Genomic DNA, 16,933 nt, shown 5'->3' with positions numbered 1-16,933 from the left:
GAAAGCTGCTAGGGGCCATGTCTCTGCCTGACCCCGACAAAATGCTGTACGGTGGAGGAAATATTCTCCAAAGGTTTTAGTTTTGTGTTTTCCATCAGCGATGATGCTAAGATAAGAGCAGCTGTGCTTCAGAGCAGGAAGGGCACATGGTGGATATGGGGATGTCTATAATGAGCCCTTTATCATGGACCGATACTCACAATTTACAGGTCGGTCATAGAAAAAAGCTAATTTCATAATGGATTCAAAGTATAAGTTTAAGCATGCCAAAAAAGGGCAACCAAAACTTTTTTCATTTTGGATAAAGCAGGGAGTGGCCATACTTCTATCAGGATATTTATGTGACCTTCTCTAGAGATTTTCCTTTTCCTTCAATTGTATAAACCCAAAAGTGAAAGAAGGAATCTCCAAACTGGGTAAAAAAGGAAATGTCCTCATTGGCAGATTTGGTAAAACATGATTAGAGGTTAAGTCCATGATGTTCTGCTCTCACAGTATGTCAATGGGTATATGGCATTGGGTACCAGTCAACCTGGGAGATTGAAACCATCTAGTGGTGGAATTAAATTACTGTGAAGGACAGTAAACCCGACTGACTTAAAATATAAATACATATTTTAGAATTAATATTATTGAACATATTATTATACAAATATTATTGCATTCCCTTTATGTGATTTGCATTAGTTTACTGTTCACTGACAGTATTGTTTTTTTTTTCTTTGACAGATAACAAATATGCCCCGGCGGTCACTCTGAACGGCTTTATCTTTATTCTGGGAGGGGCTTATGCCAGAGCAACAACAATCTATGACCCCGAAAAAGGCAACATAAAAGCCGGACCCAACATGAATCACTCTAGACAGTTCTGCAGGTGAGACAACAATACAAAAATACAAGTACGACTGAGCCATGATAAGGTCAGAGAAATAAATAACCTCATCAGATCCTGAAAGAACGGTGGTGTCGTCAACTATACAAGCACAGTGTGATCCATACATTTTACTCTCTATGTATGAACTATCGCCAGATCACTGTTACTGGAAATTATCCTTCATGATCATCTTCAGTGACAAGTTAATGAACTAACGCTGATTGACCCCCAAATCCTCATTTCCACTTTTTATTTCTGGAACGCAGTGCATCAGAAATACAGAAGTACAGTTCTGTTCTATAGAGAGCATAGGGGAAAGGACGAGCCATTGGCACCCATCTTTGCTCCCCTCCATTGAAATAGTAGTCATTCCCAATCAGTCGTTCCCAATCAAGCTGCAGAACCACAGTACTGGGACAGCGTGACCCAGGTACAAAGAAAACCTTTCTCGAACCTTTTTATCCTGACGAATCCCTAACATATTCAGGTCTCTGTGAACCTTTACAAAACTAATAATAGGGGGTCAATGAGAAAAAGCCTCTTAAGTTTGTGGCCAGTGGAAAGAATTCCCCCTTTACAGTGGTGGCTAGATTGCCACCTTTATAGACAACTAAAAAGCTAGTCCAAGTAGTTTGCTATGAAAGTCGTCCAAATGGTGTTGGCAACAAAACTATGAAGGCATTGCCAAAAGGACAGGTTATAGGTCAGTTAACCACAGTTCAAGAAACCCTGGTTGAGAATAGCTGGTCTAAAAAATCTGGTGCTTACTGGAGCACCTCACTATGAGATCCTGGAGTGATGGGTTTGTTGTATATGACTCCTAGGTTTTGGCCCTCAGAAAAGGCTGGGCATCTAATAGCAAGGTAGTGGGTCAACAATCCTGAAGGCGAGAACAAGCCAAAAGTCAGAATGGCCAGTAAGTAGACTCAGTCAGGAACAGGCAGGAGTTGGTAACCAGTGAAGTAGCAGGAAGGAAGTGGAAACACAGGAGTGTCGAGGTCATTGGAACAAACACTAGGATCATAGGGGGCACATGAGAACACTAGAGGTCTCAGAGGTCTCAGAGGTATATGGGGTCAGAGTTGACTCTTAAGACACTTGGGTATCACAGGGAGTCAGCAAGTCATTGGAACATTTTAAATCACAGAAAATACAACAGGGGCTCAGCACTAGTAGAGCATTGCATTGCTCAAATCCTGACAAAACTTCTCTTCTGTTCTGGGGAGAACAGTGGTCGATCCCACTGTTTAGATGGACAGATGTAGCTTTATGTATTGAATTAAATGGTAAAATCCAGACAAAAAGCAGGCAAATAAAAGATGTTCAGTGTTACTCAGTCAATCATAATAGTGATCACACAGAGTGTCCCTCCCTAAATATTACTCATTGGGTTTGTTCATGCTGCACACACGCTCAATCGCCATCATTCTCATAGATGAGCCGTATTCTGCTGGTTGGCTGAAGGTCGCCATGCCTGCCATAGGAATAAATGTAGCTGTGCCATGTGTGCACATTGTACAATAAGGAACTTGGTTAAGATGTTCTTCTTACAAAGGCAGCACTGATACCAGGCAGGACCTGGTAGGGAAGGAAGAGATTTACCAAGCAGGTGCCACTCAGGGTGGTGGGAGGTTCTCTTAACACAAAAATGAACTAAAACTGAGGTTGTCTTTAGGTAGATTGAGTGAATTTCCTGACTTGAACACTGTTTCTGTCTGGAATTGTTCTTTAAATGTTTCTATGACCATTTGATTATCTGTGGTTTCTCCACCACCCATGCCCATGCCCATTAATAAACACTAATCTTTATTAATAGGTTACATAGGTTAATAGGTCAGTTTAGCAAATACACCTGTGGATACTTTGGTAGTTGTAACAGGAATGTGATTGGTTGCCATGGACAATGCAGGCACCTCCGGTTTACATTCATGTTGCCCACCGCCTGGTCCTGGAAGTTGGTGATGGCCATCAATCTGAGTGAGTGGCAGGCTCCATCTGCTGCTGTGCCGCTCTGTGCCAGCTGCCTGTGAATTCACAGCTGTTCTCATGATAATTTACAAGACAACGTTTTCTCTAAATATTTATCATATAATCCCCCTCTCCTAAATGTGGAGGCAGCCGCATAAGCGGGGTAAGTCTGGTCTCCTGGCGAGATTCGCTTTCATATATGATGGTGTGATGGATAGGCGAGCTGTGCCAGGGAATGCCATGTCATTATCAGTGACAGGTCTGTGTGTGACAGGTCCTCCCCTCCCTCCATCATTCCCCATACTGCACAATGTGATACTGCCGCTGCATCTTCCCAGCATGCATTGCTCTGATGAGGCCAGATTGACAGCCCAATTTATCTTCTACATGAAACACTCGTTAGCATCTATTGGTGTCCCCAAAGCCCAGAACTGCATAGAATTTTCCAACTTGTAGAGTGCAAGAACAACAGAGGAATGAAAGGCAGACAGCAGCTGAGCAAATACCAGCGCAACTGAGACCACATCATACCCAGCGTACAGAACTTCCCCAACTTTATACTGGCGAGCTGTCATCTGTCTGTATATCTGTCTATCTAATAATCATCTCATCAATCTATCATCTGCTTATTACCATCTCCTTATCTGTGTATACAGATATCTCATATCCTTATATCCTTATCCTTATCCGTATCTATCTATCTATCTATCTATCTATCTATCTATCTATCTATCTATTTATCTATCTATCCGTCTATCTATATCTCATCTTCTTACCATCTCATTATCTATCTAATACATTTTCCATCTATATCCCCATCTATCTAGCTATCAATAATATATATTTATCCAATAATCATATATTTTATCTATTAATCATCTATATATATATGCCTAGTTATCCATTAATCAACCCATCAATCTATTATCTGTTTATTTGTCATCTTCTTATCTGTGTTTACAGATATCTCAAATCCCCATCTATTATTCATCTGATCTATCATGTATCTCATATCCTTACCATCTGATTATCTATCTATAAAAATGTATATTCATATCCCTATCTACCTATCAATATTATGTATTTATCCAATATTCTATCTATGTGTTTAATCTCCTCACCGTCTTGTTATCTGTCTACAAATTATCTATTTATAACCCCATCAATTTTAATCTAATAATCATATTATCTATCCATCTATCTATATATCTATATCTGTCTAGTTATCCATTAATCATCTCAATAATCTGCCATATCCTTATTTACCTACATAGTTATCTAACTCCTATCCTTATATATTCACCTGTCAATTATTTATCTATAAATATATCATTCTATCTTTCTATCTCATCTGCATGAGAAAAATAAAGTACACCCCCTGTTCTAATGTTTTACATATCAAGCAAAAAAAATCATCTGGTCCTTAGCAAGTTCTAAAATTATTCAAATCTCACCACATGATTCCACCATGTAATTATTTGATTAACACAAGTCTCATCTTACCTATTTATTTCTGTCATATCTTTGTCAATCTCATATCCTTATCTATCTGTATTATCTCTTTACTCAGAGCCTGATTTGCCACATCCCTAGAGGTGCCATAGTGAAAGCGTAAAACTAGAGAGAGGGAAGCTTGTTAATTTGGCCACTAAGCTTACCCCTCCACCTGTCAGTTCCAGATATTCTATGTAAATCTATATATCTATCCATATATCTATCTATCTATCTATCTATCTATCATCTATCTCATTCTATACCAAGGTTCCTCCAGAGGTTGTCTGGGGTTCCTTAAGCTGTGGCCCATCTGATGGATACCTGCATCGTTTGGGGCCTCTTGGCACAAATATGACCCCAGTTATATTTTACCTGATTGAATTCAGATTACCAAAGTAAGAGGGGTATTCTTCACACTGACCATCAATGTGAGGGGCATTTAATGGTTCCTCAGGATTAAAAAGGTTGAATCTCTATCATATACTTATGATATAAATATAATTATCCATCTAGAAACTTTCCTAATGTTTCCTTCTTTTTCTCAATTAAATCTGTATACAGGTATACTAAAGATTGGGGTTTACAGAATAATGGTTTTCAGGTTAATGTGGGCCCGGTTCCCTCCTGGTATTAGTTATCACACATTTTCTGTAACATACTGACAATTTGGGCTGATTTATCAAAGCTCTCCAAAACAGGAGAAGATTATCATGGGAGAATCTGGTTGATCCAGCAAACCTAAAATGGATTTCTTAAAACTCATTTACAGTTAGTTGTCAAATGTTTTCAGACCTGGACCAGATCCATTACAAGTTTGCCAGATCCATCCTCACATGATAGTCTTCTCCAGTCTTGGAGAGCTTTAAGAAATCAGGCCCTTCATGCAATCAGTCATTTTTGAAAATTGTCACCACTCACTCCTTCTTTTTGTCCTGTGTTTACAGTGCCGTGGTCCTGGATGGAAAGATCTATGCTACAGGTGGTATAGTGAGCAGCGAGGGTCCTGCACTCGGAAACATGGAATACTACGACCCCAAATCCAACACTTGGACTTTATTACCCAACATGCCTTGCCCTCTCTTCCGCCACGGATGTGTAGTCATCAAGAAATACATTCAAAGTGGTTGACGAATCAAAAAACAGATGAACTGTCTCCTTTGCCGAAGATGTTTTATTATACCTACAACTTTTCTTTCTGTTTGGTTTTAACCGTTTCATTGGCATTGGCGCCAGATAGGAAGCGGGTAACCAATTCTTTATTTTCTGCTTCATTTTTTTGTTATTTACAAATAAGAAAAAGGACATTTTTGTTTTCCTTTTCTCTGCAGGTTTTGAATAAACTCTACATTGAATGTAGAAGATCACCTGATCCTCTGGGTGATGCTGGAGCATTGGGCTCCATTCTATGTACTATATTGTAAGTTACTAAGGAGAACGTGTCACTAGGTGGCATAGTGGAACACGTTGACCCCTTAGGTGCAATAGATTCCCATATTTTTTACATGGGTTCAGTGAAATGGGGTTTTGGGGGGTGGGGAGAGGGCAATGTGTATTTTACTAATAGACGTGAGGATGGGATTTCGTTTTTTTTTAGACGACTGTTTGCTATAGTACTGCTAAGCATCTCATTCTAGGGAGAGAGGTTTTTATTTGTTTTTGTTTTTTAAGAATGGCTTTTGCTTATTTTTACAGATATATATAGCATAAGCCAGTCAGGAGGAAAAGAAACAGTTTGTCAGAACAATCAAGCTTTTATAATGATGCATTTGGGCATTGTCAATTATGGGGCAAAGAACAGTACCCAGGAATTGGTATAATGAATTCTGGTTGCTTGCTTTGGATTTTTACTACATTTTGCACCTTGCACAGTGAACCGAATAGGCCTGATTGTCTGAATCCGATAGCATCCAATCATGTGACTCATGAAGAGTCTGAATATGACTGCTTTACCCATTCCATGGGTCACACCTATTGCAGACACCTGGGCATAGTCGGCTCACACATGGCACCCATTGGCATGGAATTGTCAGGTTGTCCGACAAGTGAGATGCATGTGAGCATGATCTGCAAGGTGGCTCAAAGAGAATGCAAAGCACTCTGGGAAATGTAGCCTGACAACAGCCGACCAAGAAATTGAAGTGTTGGACATTTGTCACCTTTAGTAAATGGTATACGGACATCAATTTTAATTATCCAATCTGCCCAGATCAATGAAACAATCATGTTATGTAGAGAAATCATTTTCCCCTTTCTTTCTACAAGCAGACATTTTATATGTAGCATGAACAGTTTACCTCATTGTATTTCCTTATTTCTCATAGAAGCCACCAAAAACACCAAACTTTTGTAGAAATGTTCAAACACACCTTTTAGTTATGGAAGTTCAGTCCAAAAAGGTTAATTATATGTTTTTCAGACAGTTATAATTGGCTGATGTGAGGTTGAAGTGAATGGGAGTGTCAGAACTGTGAACCAATCAGGATCTCCGGCACTGCAAAGTGCTGTCATCCTAGGTGTAGAATCACATGGGGGAGGAGCTTAGGGAGCCATAAAAGGGAGTGGGGCAGAGACACAGAAAGTGGCTGTAGACATATGCATAGTAGGGAAGGTAGCAGCAGTCAGATCGTACTCTGATATTTAACTAATAATGTTTATACAGCATATCTATAGCAAGCTTTAGTTAGGAATCTCATTAAGGAAGCCAATGGCCTTTATAAAATAATTGGCCTTCATTCAGGACTATTTGTCCAGCCAAAAACATGGCCACCATCACTGCAGCTAGCACACATATCTTAAGCTTGAATGTTTGTAAAGGTGCTCCAGCCTCAGATTCTCTCTGTTGGAGTCCTCTACCATTGTCACTTGCTGCTGTCATGGGCCAGACCTTCTTTTTCTTTCGACTAACAGTCCAGCTGCTACCAGTAAATTTCCTGCTAGTGGCCACAGATGGAACATACCAAGGTGAAGGAGAACTCACCTACAAAGAAGGCAGAGGGACCTTCCAACCTCATATCAACTTTAGTTGGGCTGACCCTATGATATGAAACATATCAGATTTTTTAGTTATTAGCTTCCTTTAATACTATTATACACGTGTAAGCCATACAAATCATCAAAATCCAATTTATAGCACATTAGATGCGCCTTCAGTTGGCTGTTATGACAAACTGTTTCCCTTTCTTAAGATAACCTGTATTTACCTAATTTTAGATCGATGGTTAGACCACATCATTTCCAGTAAAATATTAGTCTTCCTGCAGATCTTAATGAAATCGAATTTTCTGCTACTGTACTAGTAAAGTATCATTAAAAGACCACATATATATGACATTTGTAATTACATATATTTGGTATGAAAGTGAGATTTCAGAGGATATCAGAGCTAGCTATTTCATCAACAACTAGAACAAAAAATCTGCCACCAGCTCATCAAACAGAACAAAATACAGATGTATATATTTATTTTCTATAGCTCCTCTTTATTCAAAGTTAATAATAATAATAAGAAGAATATCTCATGCTACATTTAGTATCATTGTACAATTCTATCTGCTATATACAGAGTCACGTTAGTTTAGGTCGGTTCTTATCTAATCAGAGGTAGATCATTATCTGCATCTGTTAGTCAATGCAATCCTCGTACAACTACTTCATGGTTGTCCTTTGTATTTTCTAGCCATATGAAATAACAATCTTGTATCTGGCTGATGTGGCCATCTTTGTGTCACCTAGAAGTTTGGTTCACCACCACTGAAGCTAAGTCCCGAACCTTCCAACATAGGTCATTGATTATCAATCAAGGCTCAAACATAGAAACTGTTTTACCTTAAGGAGTTGGAATACATTGGCACAATGCCAATGCTCATGTTTTGCTCATCTACATGGGCACTTGGCCAAAAGAACCCATTTCACAAATCAGGTAAACCTTGATTCTGATAGGTAAATAGTGAAATGTTCTGAATATTATCTGACTCCAGATTGGCGCCATTGGAATAGATTAGTATTTAGGGTCCTGCATAAGAACATAACATAAATAAATAAAGGCATCAAACTCCACCTAGAGGGGCATATGCCCTCAACACCTTTCATTAAAAGTTGTTCTAAATTCCGAATTTTATTTACTGGGAACTTGCATGGGCAGTCACTAATGGTTTACGGTAAATCTCAAGGCAGATTTTCCCTTCTCTGTGGCAGATTATCACTGAAACTGGAAATGAATGGAGATCTCCGTACTAGGGCCACATCATTACCAACCTGAGAAGATTCTACCATTTCTTCAGTTTCCAAAATTAAAAAAATGTATCTGGAGTTCCAAGTTAATATGCATGATTTACTATTTGCCCATAAGAATGAAGACAGACTCTCTTCACCAATATATAAAACCAAATCACGTACCTCTACTGTGTATTAGGCCAAGAGGGTTTTTTTGGCCTTTATGAACATTGAACAGCCTTATACTGCAGCTTGCAACAGGATCATTTATGTTTCCATTTGATCACTGTAGCCATGTATAAGTGGCCATCCAGGCACCACTGGCATCCAGTGAGTCTTCAAGTGTCTGGGAGCACCTAAGAAGTCACCGCCACTGCAAAAAGTCCAAAGTGGCTACTTCTAACTGCTGTGATACAGAGGGATGTATGGGGTGGGGGTGCTAAGAACAAAGATAGGATAAGCAAAAACCACAATATTTTTTTTTTTAGAATGATAAAATTAACCAGCAATACTGGTGCATGAGGGCATTTTAATTATTCATTAAAGTTCTGCAAAGTATAAGTGTTCTTTTCTGTGCCTCTGTTACCTTTTTAATACTTATTTAACTCTTGAACCCAAGCATTGTCTAAGCTAGCACTAGTACCTGTAGTCATCTGCAAATGTATTTCTGGGTCCCTCTGGTAATCTTTTGATTGATGGCCTTGATTTATGCAAAAGTCAGATTTAAGCACCACCCCTGCTGAGGCTGAGCCTGGCCCCTGCTTATCAGATAGTCCAACGCCAGAAGCACAGAGGCCAGTAGGAGCTTTGGTATGTAACTATAAAATATGGGGGCAGGGTTAGCATTAGGAACGGCCTGTATGAAATCTGAATCTGGAAAGAAAATGCTACATAGGGACTGTTTTGGTATCTTAGACACTGTTCTGTATAGGACAGGTTTATCTTAGGACCTACCATATAGTCATACTATGTTTTATCACATAGGCCCCCAAACTAGAAACTTACAAACATATATAGTGACAGCTGCAAAGATAGCAAAGATCTGAGCTCTAGCTTAGTGTTTAGCCAGTGATCACTTACAATGGACAATGATCAACTGTCAATGTTTGCTTATCTTTAAATACCTTGCTTTTCTGCAACTCTCACTGCTAAAGTGATAGAAGAAACACCCTGCTTCATTGTACTCAGGTACTTTGTAGCTGAATTTTAATTTAAAAAAAGATAAAACTTTATTTAGATCTCAGTTTATAAAAGAAATAAGCTTAGTTAGCTGTGTTAACACTACTTTTGGCCACATTCACAAACTGTATGTGCGTTGGGTTTGACAGCGCATACCACAGTGCAAATTATCACATGGATCTACATGTGTTGTGCTGCGGTGCCATTCATGTTGCATTGGGCATACACACAGCACACCACGATGCATCTAATATATGGAGTACCATGATGCATAGAGCCGTAGTGGTGTGATGTGTGTTGTGACAGCTATAAATGAATGGATGCATTTATTGCCCAGAATAATCACCTTGGCACTGCACAACAGCGTAGTGCCACCTTCTTTCTGCCATGTGTTCTTTGCCAAAAGTGTAATATATTACTCAGCAACATTAATATATATATAGATATTTTTTTTTGTTTTTTTTTTTACTTTTCTTAAAATGATGCTGAATATTTACAGTGAGACTTGAAAGAGTTATACCTGCTAAATCAATAACCTGTATTAATTTACTATATCATAAAGAAAAGATTAAAATATTTTATTATTTAATTTCAGATATTATTTGTTGGCAATGCCAACTTTACTATCCTTACAATAATGTCCAATTTAATATATTATGTTGTATTATTCATTATTTTCTGCTTTGTAAACCTAATCATAACGATTTACTGTCTTGGTTCTTATATCAGCGATGACTCAGATGATATCACAAAGGACATTTCATGGTTTGTGTTGCCGCAGAACAATTTTTTTTTATTTACCACTTAATTTGATGATACATTTTGATCATTATGACATACAGTAATATATTTTTCATCTTTTCTCCAATTTGTGCAATAGGAGCATTTAACTTTGTAGTCGCTTTGAAATATACTGATAATGGAGCGAAAACATGTCCATAATAGTCCTGGTATTGATAATATCCTCATGGCATAATCTTGTTTGTATGGAATGCAAAACCTTTTTTGTGCAACAATGTTATCTTGTTTTCAATGACCTTCCAATCAAATCACTGGGTTCAGATAGGATATAATTACTGACAATCTAGTTACAGTTTTTACCATCATGTGTACCTGTCAGTGGCAAAAACTGTTGGGCAACCATTTTGTAAGATGAATTAAAAAAAATCTAAATAAATATTAACTATATATAAATTTTGTAGTATTTGGCAACTTGAGACACATATTGATGTTAAGGGTTTTCTAGAGCCCTGATGCCCAACCTTGCAGCTCCATTTACTAGTGTTTGCTGTGTGAGCCTTGGACCCCAGCAGTGTGCAGTGGGAGCAATTGCAATTGGTTATATTTGTAATCAAGCAGTCACATGTATCATCTCTCTAAATCACGAAAACAAAACACAAAGTCACCAGCACTCTAAATACAGAATTCTTGCTTTTTTATCTGTCACAACATTTTGTAAAGCCAATGTTTCAGGGCTGTGTAGGGTCATCACTTTGTTGCCTTGAGGAAGCGACCTAAGCGGCCTGGAAATGTTGGCTTTTCATCGTGTTTTGTCAGTTCTTTTATAGTAATGCAATAATCCTGTGTTTTGGAGTGCTGGTGACTTTGTGTTTTGTTTCCATGAGTTCTTCATGTCATCATCCATAGTTGTCATTTCAAGCACCCTTCCTGTATTACAAGGTCAGTTTACTGCACATTTCATGTCTGTCAACATGAATTCCAACCGCTCCGGTAGCGTTTTGATAGATTGCGACCTTCTCCTTCTAGTAAGCATGCATTCTTTGACAGCCTTATGTATGGATAAAGGCACATTTATCAAACGACAAATAGCATTTGTTGCCATTTTGGTGATAATTGATCATTTTATTTACCACATTTGTTAATTTGCATGAAATATTTTTTTTAGTATTTTTGCTAAATCTCTTGTTAACATTACTTTAAAAAGTATTGCCACATTGATCATGCACTTTCAACAGAACTTAAGAAATAAATGAAGTCTTTTTATTTTCACATATGAAAGTGGATAATAGCATAAGCTACAGTGCAGTGGATCTGTGGTGTTTGTTTCAAAGACTTTTTTGCAGTTGTTCTATCACTTTTTTAAAGTGCTGATAAGTTACTTCTTTTAAAGTGGAACTAAACCCAGTAGATACTCTATGCCCACGTTTCATCACAGGCATCGTTATCATTTTCCTTCTTCTCTTCCACATTCCAGTCTTGGTCCATCTTGATTGGCTGGGCTGGGATGACATCATACAGTTCTGACATCATACAGTTCTGATCAAGGGAAGCCGGGCAAACAAAATTTGACATCTGGGCGGTGGATCAAGCAGGTAAGAATATTTATTGCAGAAGGGATATTGCCTGTCCTTTTCCGCAGTAAACATATGCCTGATCGCCAATTATTTTTTTTTTAGCTCTACTTTAAGTGAAGGTATTACTGTGCCTCTATTATCCAATTTTTAGAAGTTGTTAGCCAGTAAATAAAATGTTTTCCCATTTTTCCGGATAACATCGGGTGTTGTTAAAGTGGGAACAGATTTCCTGTTGAGGAACAATTTCTGTTACCTTCCATGTTGACAGCCATTGCTCTAGACCAGTCTTTCAACATTTTTACCAATGAGCAATCCATGAATATTATTCAGGTCAGGGGTAACCCTTACTAAATCCACTTTATTGTGGGTCAGTGGGAAAAAGTCTTTTTAAATTGGTGGCCAGAGAAAATACCACCCTGACAGTGGTGGATAGAACACCCCCTTTATAGGCAACTAAAAACATCTTTAGAGTTATGCAGATGGCTCCACCAAGTGGCGTCTGCCCCAGAACTGTGCAGCCATCATCAAATGGGAGGTCAATCAGCCACAATATGGGAAACCCCCAGCAATGTCTGGAGGGTCCCAGAATGGCTGCTCTAGAGAAATAACATTCTTGTGTTGTGTACGAAGCTACATATGGAACACGTGAATTTAATGTGCCACAATGGAAGTAAGCAAATCATATTTCTTCTTGCTGCTGCAGATAAAGAAAACAGCCTTGTTCATTGATCTCCTGAACCTGACCTCCTATGGCCTTATTACATTTTTATCCCTTTTACCAGAATGATATAATGTTGCTATAGTGATACAATAATAACATGTCAGAGTGTTGCCATGAATCAAGAAGAGAGATATAAAGTTGCCAATGTCCAAGGGGGACCCGCGTCCTCCCTCCCCTACTTCTCGGCCTGCTCTCATCCTCCCCGCTTTGTAAAAGGCATTTCGGTGCCTGGAAGCTCATTAAGCAAGGGAAGGCTGTCTGATCATTTCTGCCAAACTTCTTCCACTGCTGGAAAGGTGAAGCAACACTTACAAAACACAAAATTTTAGCAAAGGTTCGATGTTCACAGTCTGAGTGATTATTACCAAAAATCTATTTTGTTTTTTTTTTGCATGTAGATATATTTAGTGTAGCTAATAAATGAAGTTCCCAAGGGCTTAGTACTTTTTTTCTGTATTTTATTCTTTCAATAGCAGTTTATATATAGATATCAGACATACAGGGTGTGCATTGATTTTTATATTTTTTTTATTGGTAGTACATTATTTTTAATAGGTTTGAACAACTTATAGACTTTAAAACAGGCATGTCCAAAGTCTGGGGGGCTAATTGTGGCCTGTATTTAGATTTCCATCAGCCCACAGCCTCTGTCATAAAATCAATAATCTGCGGCCCGTCAGCACTGTTGACAACAGTATAAAATACATGTGCACAAAAAAGCTTTTTTTTATTTCATTAGAGTTGATGAAATATATGCAATTATAGGCCCGCTACTCAGCGGGCATAATTATCAGAACGGGAGTCCCCATGTGTGCTCTATGTCATTATGGTGGGCGTAAGCTGTGCAGGACCACCCCTGCTCTAATTCCAAGAACGTGCTCTGCACGGGGCCCACACTGACACCTGACTTTGTGCACAGGGAATCCCTCACGTTACCCTGGTGGGCTGTGCGGGACCCGTGCAGACCACGCCCACACTAACCCTGAGTATGTGCTGAATGTTCGGCCCCCACCCATTTTCATGTAGAAACCTGTAATGAGAAAATTCAGATGCCCAATATATATACTGAAGTTATTCAAACATACATATGGTATTATTTGCTCTAGTCAACCTGGTTCTGTCCTAAAATTTACCATAATGTTTATGGCAATGCCTTATTTTTTAACAACGTCAATTCTTTTTACTGGCCTGCTTTGATCCTGTCAATAGGACAGCTTCTTGTTGGAGGATATAGCCAGTAAGATCCACTCTTCCTTTACATGTTTTGGAACACAGCTACCTTTAGTTTCAAGATTTAATGGCATTTTCCTATCACATAGTAAAAGAGATTTATTCCTTGAAGTAGTATAAAACTATACTAAATAAAGTTTAGTAATATACACCAATCAAATATTCCCAAGTAAAGTGTTTCCCCTACATTCACTGAGCATATCACAATACACCCTGTGGTTGGAACTATTATGTTCTATAGTCCATCACCCTGTAAACAAAGCATGTGCCCCCTACTTAAAGACCTGAGCTCAGGAGCTACAGGCAATCTGGGTAGTTGGAGGAGAAGGAAGGGTGGGACTTCCCGATCTAGGTTTTTGGGCTGCCAAGGTGTATTTACATCTGCTGTATTGCTGTAGTCCCAGACAGAAGCATGCATCCAGGGGTGGCTATTGTGGGCACTATTGGACCCTGCAGGCATCCATAGCCCACTAAAAACTAGAAAGTTGGTCCAGTACACTTGGCCGAGCTGCACTTGGGGAAAATGGCAGCATTTGAAAGAAAAGCATGTAGCAGGCGTTGTAAGTACTGCATTACTATGTTGTATGTTTATCCTTGCTCTGGCAAAACCAAGTGCCCATCTGTCATTCAAATGCCTCTTATTTATCTAAGAATTGCAATGGTTTTGTGCCAAAAGTGGCCCATGCATCTATGGTCCCACACAGCCAAACGCAACACTGAACTTGTTTTTTTGTTTACTCATAAGCAGTGGTAATGTTGTAGGTGGGGTCCAGTATCAGTAAAAGGATTTATGAATTAAGTTGTGACCTTTAATGAACACATCATATATATCATTGCTTCTATCCTGTTGTCGCCTTGTGGTGCAGCACAATTAGTAAACATCACCCAATGTGTCTCAGGTGCCGGTATCTCTAATTATATTTAATCTTCTTAATTCATGGAACAAAATGGTTGCCAACCAACACACTACAGGTCTATTTTAATGTATTTTCCGAATGATCTTGTGTCTCTTGATCTGAATGTGATGGACTTTTATCATTATGCATTTTCCTGTGATATTTATTCTTTGAACAAAGAAAAAGCACAATTATAAGACGTACTGTCTCTCCAACTAAGGGGTGACTCTTCAGACTCTTCAGCCAGGACATTCAACACCCTTTTATCTGCCTGGTGCAGGATGAGAACTACTTTCTTTCCTCAAGTTGGTGTGTCTCTTACCTCCAAAGGAGGTGCTCGCATATAAGGAAGGACTCACAAAACACACAACTCCAGTCAGCATCACACATCTGTTCACACTGAAACCAACCTATTTCTGTGAATACTAGAAAATAAACAGGGTTATCTGTAATGGTACTGTACATAGTTTATGTTACTGGTTAAGATCTTGTTATATTATAATAAATATATTTATAGAACTAGACTGATGGCTGTTGTTTTCATTTTTCATTTTTACACTCATGGTTATTGGGTAGTTTATTTTATTTATGTATTTTTAAAGATTTGTTTTTATGGAGAACCCAACCTTTTCCTTGTATAAGAGAAAGTACAGAATATTAGAGTATGACAGTGTGTTTTAGGTCTGCAGAGGGATAACTAAACACTTTGTTAGAACTTTGTTGGTTTTGTTATGTTTGTGGTCTAATCAGTTCTAACTTGAGAATAACTACTTTTTTCAATCTTCACAGTATAAGAAAAATATGGCTCCACTTTAACGCTCCAGAATCAACCAATCAAGTCTTTTGGTAGTGTGACCCTATGTCACTTCTGCATCCAAGGCACACATTCATTTACCTATAAAAAACTTTTTTTTTTTTCAATAAAATAAGTTTTCATATAAAACTCTCCAATGGTTACAATCTCATACAGCAACCCTGAGTTTAATGATTGCTGATGAATGAAAGATTGTACATTGTGGATGCTGGTAGCTGTTTCCTCAAGGCTGCACATTGTATTGTGGTCCCAGTTGTACTACATACGTACAAAAATCTAAACACAACGGACTACATCCTTAGACTATCGTATTCAGGCCCGCTGGGGTTTTGGATTTGCTGAATAGTGTGTGTGTGTGACCTTCTGTCAGTACATGCAGCCTTTGTCTGGTCATAAATAGCTCCATTCCTTAACGGCGGTCCTTGTAAGGTGTGTACTAACCTTTCATTATTTCTTTCTATGGCTCTATTGAATACACGTGTATGGTTATCACATTTGTTAGAGTAATGATATTACCTCAGTGAATGATGTCTGCTGACTTGTAGTTATAGGTTGGTGTACTATGAACAACATTTGTTGTTTGGAGTATTTCAATTACATCGAAAAAGTATCTAAAGCCAAAATTACTTTCTTTGTTTGCCCTAATCATTGATGTGATGGAGTCCTCTAGTACCCAGGAAGCATACCAAAATGTGAACCACTCCATTGAGATTTTTAATTGAGCACCACAAAGAAATAATGTAATACATGCAAACAGTAAAAAAATGATAAAAGGGGAAGAAGGAATCCACAAAAGAAAACAATTAAGGTTAACTAGTTCACATTAGGATTACGATTTACAATCTAAAGCAGTGTTTCTCAACCTGGGTTTGCCAGGGGTTCCTTAAACAATGAGCAATTTGTGCCTCTCCGGTCAGTTTAACTGACACCAATAATCTGTTTGGCCATCTGTAAGAGTGCAAATCATAGGAAAGAGGGGCTTCTGTTGGAAATTAATAATTAGGAGATAGGAGGGGGAATTATTGAAATAAAGGGATTTGCATTACAGATGGAAAGCATAGGATTGTAAGTGGAAGGAGAAGACCGACATAGTGAGAGGATGGGGTGCAAGCTGGGAGGAGAGATGTGCATTGCATTATTAACTTATCTCAGTGAATAAATAGAGCTGGGCCAATTTCAACTTTGTGTTGGGGTTTAAATAAGTTTGTAATTGCCAAGGGACAGGTCCTG

General features: G+C 38.5%; 1 protein-coding gene across 5 annotated transcripts in view; it reads left to right on the top strand.

The window, feature by feature from the left end:
* KLHL29 (kelch like family member 29) overlaps positions 1 to 15,413 on the top strand; it is a 642,275-nt gene extending 626,862 nt beyond the window's left edge. For all 5 annotated transcript variants that reach the window (XM_072407482.1, XM_072407479.1, XM_072407480.1 and 2 more), the window contains 2 exons: positions 730 to 874; positions 5,281 to 15,413. In XM_072407482.1, coding sequence (XP_072263583.1) covers positions 730 to 874; positions 5,281 to 5,464 — 329 coding nt within the window. In that variant the 3' untranslated portion in view covers positions 5,465 to 15,413. The remainder of the gene's footprint in view (positions 1 to 729; positions 875 to 5,280) is intronic.
* Positions 15,414 to 16,933: the final 1,520 nt, after the last annotated feature.

Source organism: Pyxicephalus adspersus, chromosome 4, assembly GCF_032062135.1.
Source record: "Pyxicephalus adspersus chromosome 4, UCB_Pads_2.0, whole genome shotgun sequence".
NCBI classification, from domain to species: domain Eukaryota; kingdom Metazoa; phylum Chordata; class Amphibia; order Anura; family Pyxicephalidae; genus Pyxicephalus; species Pyxicephalus adspersus.
The sequence above is the reverse complement of the archived record's forward strand: the minus strand, read 5'-3'. Positions and strand labels throughout refer to the sequence as shown.